The 7,512-nt window shown below is 47.9% G+C and overlaps 1 protein-coding gene across 1 annotated transcript; it reads left to right on the top strand.

Moving 5' to 3' along the window:
- Positions 1 to 6,974, top strand: LOC120030527 (saxiphilin-like). Its single transcript, XM_038975934.1, has 5 exons — positions 1 to 130; positions 332 to 421; positions 1,643 to 1,777; positions 1,963 to 2,052; positions 6,673 to 6,974. Exons 1-5 carry the CDS (start codon positions 1 to 3, stop codon positions 6,972 to 6,974), a joined length of 747 nt encoding a protein of 248 aa, XP_038831862.1.
- The last annotated feature ends 538 nt before the right edge of the window (positions 6,975 to 7,512 follow it).

Raw genomic sequence — 7,512 nt, 5'->3', positions numbered from 1 at the left:
ATGATACGACCCAAGACCCCCTGTGAGATTGCTAGAGATACTGCGATGAAAATAGTCATGCCTGGAGTCTACGTCCCCACGTGTGACAACGATGGACAATACACCCATGAACAATGTTCAGGCTCTACAGGTTAAAACACACACACACACACACACACACACACACACACACACACACACACACACACACACACACACACACACACACACACACACACACACACACACCATAAATGCTCCAATTGAGTTGAACGTGACAATTCAATATGTTACAGTAAAATGTGTAAATATTATATATTTAACAGGTTATTAACATGTCCAATTCTGGTAGGTTGCTGTTGGTGTGTGAACAGTTCTGGACAGAAGATCCCGGGTACTGAGACTCCTCCAGGCACTCCTAGAATCAACTGTACCACCCAGAGTAAGTGAGGACCTGTGGTCTCATCCAACACCATCACCACTTTAAACTCCAACACATCACTACTCTTGCTTCCTACCTTGGATCTCTTTATGCTTTCTTTACAAGATGCTCCACTGATTTCAGAATCATGACATCTCCTCTTCCTGTGTCTTTCTGTGTCATGATCTCTCTTCTTCCTGTGTCTTTCAGTATCATGATCTCTCTTCTTCCTGTGTTTTTCCACTACCGACCATTCAGGTCATTAACCCTCATCCTCCCGCTACATTCCATCAGAACTGACAGCCATATTGTTCCCAATCCAGCACAGCTGTTGCTTCACCAACTCTTTCTTAATTTCCTGCATTTTTTCTGCACTACTCGCCGCCATTTCGGACCTCCAACTCTCCGGGCGGGGTTCCAGAGGGAGGGTTCTGACTAGACGGGTCCTAAAAAAGGAGAGGAGGGAGAGGTAGAATTTAACTCACAGGCAGGACAGAGAGAGAAAGAGATAGACCCAGTGAAGACCTTTGAAGATCTCTGAAGGAGTGAAGCAACAACTGAAGATTTCAGAAATGTACATCTGAAATGGATTCCTATTCAGTATAAGGCACTGCTTCTGACCAGGGCCAATAGGGGAACAGGGTCCCATATAGGATGCAGTCTCCTGACCAGGGCCAATAGGGGAACAGGGTCCCATATAGGATGCAGTCTCCTGACCAGGGCCAATAGGGGAACAGGGTCCCATATAGGATGCAGTCTTCTGACCAGGGCCAATAGGGGAACAGGGTCCCATATAGGATGCAGTCTCCTGACCAGGGCCAATAGGGGAACAGGGTCCCATATAGGATGCAGTCTCCTGACCAGGGCCAATAGGGGAACAGGGTCCCATATAGGATGCAGTCTTCTGACCAGGGCCAATAGGAGAACAGGGTCCCATATAGGATGCAGTCTCCTGACCAGGGCCAATAGGGGAACAGGGTCCGATATAGGATGCAGTCTCCTGACCAGGGCCCAAAGGGGAACAGGGTCCCATATAGGATGCAGTCTCCTGACCTGTGCCAAAGGGGAACAGGGTCCCATATAGGATGCAGTCTCCTAACCAGGGCCCAAAGGGGAACAGGGTCCCATAGGGGACGCAACCCAAGATTCCAGATGCAGCCAGAGCTTCCAGGATGTTTGTCCAGCAATGTATGTTATACTATGTAATGTCATTGTTACAAAGAATCTTATCTGTGTGTTTAGATGGTATGATACGACCCAAGACCCCCTGTGAGATTGCTAGAGATACTGCGATGAAAATAGTCATGCCTGGAGTCTACGTCCCCACGTGTGACAACGATGGACAATACACCCATGAACAATGTTCAGGCTCTACAGGTTAAAACACACACACACACACACACACACACACACACACACACACACACACACACACACACACACACACACACACACACACCATAAATGCTCCAATTGAGTTGAACGTGACAATTCAATATGTTACAGTAAAATGTGTAAATATTATATATTTAACAGGTTATTAACATGTCCATTTCTGGTAGGTTACTGTTGGTGTGTGAACAGTTCTGGACAGAAGATCCCGGGTACTGAGACTCCTCCGGGCACTCCTAGAATCAACTGTGCCACACAGAGTAAGTGAGGCCCTGTGGTCTCATCCAACACCATCACCACTTTAAACTCCAACACATCACTACTCTTGCTTCCTACCTTGGATATCTTTATGCTTTCTTTACAAGATGCTCCACTGATTTCAGTATCATGAAATCTCTTCTTCCTGTGTCTTTCTGTGTCATGATCTCTTTTCTTCCTGTCTTTCAGTATCACGATCTCTCTTCTTCCTGTGTCTTTCTGTACTATGATCTCTCTTCTTCCTGTCTTTCAGTATCATGATCTCTCTTCTTCCTGTGTTTTTCCACTACCGACCATTCAGGTCATTAACCCTCATCCTCCCGCTACATTCCATCAGAACTGACAGCCATATTGTTCCCAATCCAGCACAGCTGTTGCTTCACCAACTCTTTCTTAATTTCCTGCATTTTTTCTGCACTACTCGCCGCCATTTCGGACCTCCAACTCTCCGTGCGGGGTTCCAGAGGGAGGGTTCTGACTAGACGGGTCCTTAAAAAGGAGAGGAGGGAGAGGTAGAATTTAACTCACAGGCAGGACAGAGAGAGAATGAGAGAGACCCAGTGAAGACCTTTGAAGATCTCTGAAGGAGTGAAGCAACAACTGAAAATTTCAGAAATGTACATCTGAAATGGCTTCCTATTCTGTATAGGGCACTGCTTCTGACCAGGGCCAATAGGGGAACAGGGTCCCATATAGGATGCAGTCTCCTGACCAGGGCCCAAAGGGGAACAGGGTCCCATATAGGATGCAGTCTCCTGACCAGGGCCAATAGGGGAACAGGGTCCCATATAGGATGCAGTCTCCTGACCAGGGCCAATAGGGGAACAGGGTCCCATATAGGATGCAGTCTCCTGACCAGGGCCAAAAGCGGAACAGGGTCCCATATAGGATGCAGTCTCCTGACCAGGGCCCAAAGGGGAACAGGGTCCCATATAGGATGCAGTCTCCTGACCAGGGCCCTTCAGGGAACAGGGTCCCATATAGGATGCAGTCTCCTGACCAGGGCCCAAAGGGGAACAGGGTCCCATATAGGATGCAGTCTCCTGAACAGGGCCCAAAGGGGAACAGGGTCCCATATAGGATGCAGTCTCCTGACCATTGCCCTTCGGGGAACAGGGTCCCATATAGGATGCAGTCTCCTGAACAGGGCCCAAAGGGGAACAGGGTCCCATATAGGATGCAGTCTCCTGACCAGGGCCCAAAGGGGAACAGGGTCCCATATAGGATGCTGTCTCCTGACCAGGGCCCTTCGGGGAACAAGGTCCCATATAGGATGCAGTCTCCTGACCAGGGCCAAAAGGGGAACAGGGTCCCATATAGGATGCAGTCTCCTGACCAGGGCCCAAAGGGGAACAGGGTCCCATATAGAATGCAGTCTCCTGACCAGGGCCCATAGGGGAACAGGGTCCCATATAGGATGCAGTCTCCTGACCAGGGCCCTTCGGGGAACAGGGTCCCATATAGGATGCAGTCTCCTGACCAAGGCCCAAAGGGGAACAGGGTCCCATATAGAATACAGTCTCCTGACCAGGGCCCATAGGGGAACAGGGTCCCATATAGGATGCAGTCTCCTGACCAGGGCCCATAGGGGAACAGGGTCCCATATAGGATGCAGTCTCCTGACCAGGGCCCAAAGGGGAACAGGGTCCCATATAGGATGCAGTCTCCTGACCAGGGCCAAAAGGGGAACAGGGTCCCATATAGGATGCAGTCTCCTGACCAGGGCCCAAAGGGGAACAGGGTCCCATATAGGATGCAGTCTCCTGACCAGGGCCCATAGGGGAACAGGGTCCCATATAGGATGCAGTCTCCTGACCAGGGCCAATAGGGGAACAGGGTCCCATATAGGATGCAGTCTCCTGAACAGGGCCAATAGGGGAACAGGGTCCCATATAGGATGCAGTCTCCTGAACAGGGCCAATAGGGGAACAGGGTCCCATATAGGATGCAGTCTCCTGAACAGGGCCAATAGGGGAACAGGGTCCCATATAGGATGCAGTCTCCTGACCAGGGCCAATAGGGGAACAGGGTCCCATATAGGATGCAGTCTCCTGACCAGGGCCAATAGGGGAACAGGGTCCCATATAGGAAGCAGTCTCCTGACCAGGGCCCAAAGGGGAACAGGGTCCCATAGGGGACGCAACCCAAGATTCCAGATGCAGCCAGAGCTTCCAGGATGTTTGTCCAGCAATGTATGTTATACTATGTAATGTTATCGTTACAAAGTATGTTATCTGTGTATTTAGATGGTATGATACGACCCAAGACCCCCTGTGAGATTGCTAGAGGTACTGCGATGAAAATAGTCTGGCCTGGAGTCTACGTCCCCACGTGTGACAACGATGGACAATACACCCATGAACAATGTTCAGGCTCTACAGGTTACCACACACACACACACACACACACTCACACACACACTCACACTCACACTCACACTCACACTCACACTCACACTCACACACACACCATAAATGCTCCAATTGAGTTGAACGTGACAATTCAATATGTTACAGTAAAATGTGTAAATATTATATATTTAACAGGTTATTAACATGTCCATTTCTGGTAGGTTACTGTTGGTGTGTGAACAGTTCTGGACAGAAGATCCCGGGTACTGAGACTCCTCCAGGCACTCCTAGAATCATCTGTACCACCCAGAGTAAGTGAGGCCCTGTGGTCTCATCCAACACCATCACCACTTTAAACTCCAACACATCACTACTCTTGCTTCCTACCGTGGATCTCTTTATGCTTTCTTTACAAGATGCTCCACTGATTTCAGAATCATGACATCTCTTCTTCCTGTGTCTTTCTGTGTCATGATCTCTCTTCTTCCTGTGTCCTTCTGTCATGACATCTCTTCATCTCTTCTAATTTAATTGTAATTATGGCAGCTGTGGTCCTCCATAGACATCGAAATGTCATTCCAATATACATACAGGAGTTCAGCAGAGTCCACAATCAGAACCATGCTACTCTGAGGCTGAAGAATTGTTCCAGGCCACAGAGGGATGAAAGACCCCTTTACTGAGTCTACAGCTTCACATTTCACTAAATCATTCCATTGTTTGCTTCATGCATTATATCATCCTGTAAAATAAAGTACATGCTCTTCATCTTTACATGAGTAAATGTTGTATTAGAACTTGTAGGATGACTTGATGAAAGATGATTCATATCTCCTGGTTGTGTTACATGTTGATGCCATCTGATCTTTTAGGGCCAGACTGATCTATTCATGTTCAGGGTACTTCATGTTCATGCCCATATTTGGAGGCAGGGAGGAAACTTGCCTGAACATGAACATGGTCAGTACAGTATTAGCTAGAATGGGTGATTCACATCATTGCCCTCTGTGAACAGGACATCCAAGAAGGGAAATTAATAACTTTAGTGGGGTAAGTAAATGTTCAGCCTATAATTTGCTAACTAGTTAATTTTATAACTAAAACGCACACCACATGATCAAAAGTATGTGGGCACCTGCTTGTCAAACATTTAATTCCAAAATCATGGAGTTGGTCCCCCCTTTGCTATAACAGCCTCCACTCTTATGTGAAGGCTCTGCACTAGATGTCGGAACATTGCTGTGGTGGACGTGCTTCCATTCAGCTACAACAGCATTAGTGAGGTCGGGCACTGATTTTAGGCGATTAGGCCTGGCTCACAGTTGGCGTTCCAATTCATCCCAAAATAATTCGATGGGGTTGAGATCAGGGCTCTGTGCAGGCCAGTCAAGTTCTTCCACACCAATCTCGACAAACCGTTTATGTATAAACCTGAACGGGGGATTGTCATGCTGCAACAGGAAAGGGCCTTCCCCAAACTCATGCCACAAAGTTGGAAGCACAGAATCGTCTACAATGTCATTGTACGCAGAAGCATTAAGATTTTCCTTCACTGGAACTAAGGGGCCCGAACCATGAACAACAGCACCAGACCATTATTCCTCCTCCACCAAACTTTATTTGGCACTATGCATTCGGGCAGGTCGCATTCTCCTGGCATTTCTCCAAACAAATGTCAAAGAAAAGCTCTCCCTCTCTCTCTTTCTCACTCACACACACACCCCCCCCCCCCCCCCCCCAAGGATGGAGTGACACAGTGCGGTGCTTTAAAGACACATAGAGCCGGCAATGGCATTACCATTATCTCTAGGCTGTGCCGAGTTCAACGAGATGCCCCGCTAGACCGTAACTCGCTCGGTCTGAGCGCAGCGAGCGTGAATAAAAGTAGCGAGAGAACTTAGTGTTAGAAGCACAATTTGACGATCTGTGCAAGCCTAACCTTGACCATGTGGCATTACAACGTTAGTGATTAAGACAGTAGCCTAACCTAACCTGTTAACGTTAGTGATTAAGGCAGTAGCCTAACCTAACCTGTTAACGTTAGTGATTAAGGCAGTAGCCTAACCTGTTAACGTTAGATAGCTACAACTAGTGGATATAATTTTAGATAAAAGTAATCTATAGACATTTCAAATCATTTACTACCATGTCTGACAGACAAAAAAATATCAGGAAGCGAATATTTTTTTTAAACAATGAGAAAAGAGGCACAATCTCTAAACCAAAGAAATTCTCTGGTGAAATGTATCAGTGTGCAGCAATGTCCATCAGTCGGTGTGGAGAATTACAAGCCTACGAGGACAGGCCATTCATTCGCCGAGAACGACGAGCCCCCGTTAGCTGATTCTAGCAGCGAAGAGGACAAACCGGAGGAGTCCGAGCCATGCACTTCCACCGATGATGACAGCTCTCTGGCTGGACAAGAACAGGTGGTCGCACCAGGCCTAGCTACACCTACAAACAATGCCGGTGAAGACCCTACTATCTTGGACCCAGACTCAGATTCGTCGCTCCCCGTCCCCGGTGACAGTGGTGGTGCTGCTGCTAAATCCGACTCACAGACAAAAACATAGAAGATCCCGGTGAGTGGCCAGAATATATGAATGGGTCTTTACGGGATATGTTAGTGCAGGCTGGGCCACATCAGGATAAGGAGGGGAATTTACCAAGAGATGAGGGGCAACGAACGTTTTCGGTGGCTAACTACAATAGGAGGATGGCGAACGGGGAGAGAGTGGAGAGACCAAGGCTTGTCTATTCCAAGCAAAACGATGCAGACTTCTGTTTTTGTTGCAAACTTTTTTCACACGAGTGCAAATCTGCGCTGGTCCGGGATGGAACCAGGGACTGGAAGAATCAGTGTCACCTCCTCAGCCTCTCATGAGAAGTCACATGACCACCCAGATAGTTTCCAGAGGTGGAAGGAGCTGGAGATCAGGCTGGTGTCCAAGCAAACTCACATGATTTGATTTCAGGACCCTGGACAGCTACCGAGAGAAAACATCGCTGACTGCAATGCAGCACCACAGCAGAGGAAAGAGGCCACTCTACACAATAAATACATGATGATGTTGGACAATCACATTCAATATGGAAATAAACCAAATTCGT

Source organism: Salvelinus namaycush, chromosome 36 (genome assembly GCF_016432855.1).
Source record: "Salvelinus namaycush isolate Seneca chromosome 36, SaNama_1.0, whole genome shotgun sequence".
NCBI classification, from domain to species: domain Eukaryota; kingdom Metazoa; phylum Chordata; class Actinopteri; order Salmoniformes; family Salmonidae; genus Salvelinus; species Salvelinus namaycush.
The sequence above is the reverse complement of the archived record's forward strand: the minus strand, read 5'-3'. Positions and strand labels throughout refer to the sequence as shown.

Excerpts from the sequence above, each read along its gene's own strand:
- LOC120030527 (XM_038975934.1), top strand. The coding sequence starts at position 1 with ATGATACGACCCAAGACCCCCTGTGAGATTGCTAGAGATACTGCGATG. Across the intron at positions 1,778-1,962 it reads ACAATGTTCAGGCTCTACAG|GTTACTGTTGGTGTGTGAAC; the intron begins GTTAAAACACAC and ends CATTTCTGGTAG. Across the intron at positions 2,053-6,672 it reads AATCAACTGTGCCACACAGA|TCGGTGTGGAGAATTACAAG; the intron begins GTAAGTGAGGCC and ends AATGTCCATCAG.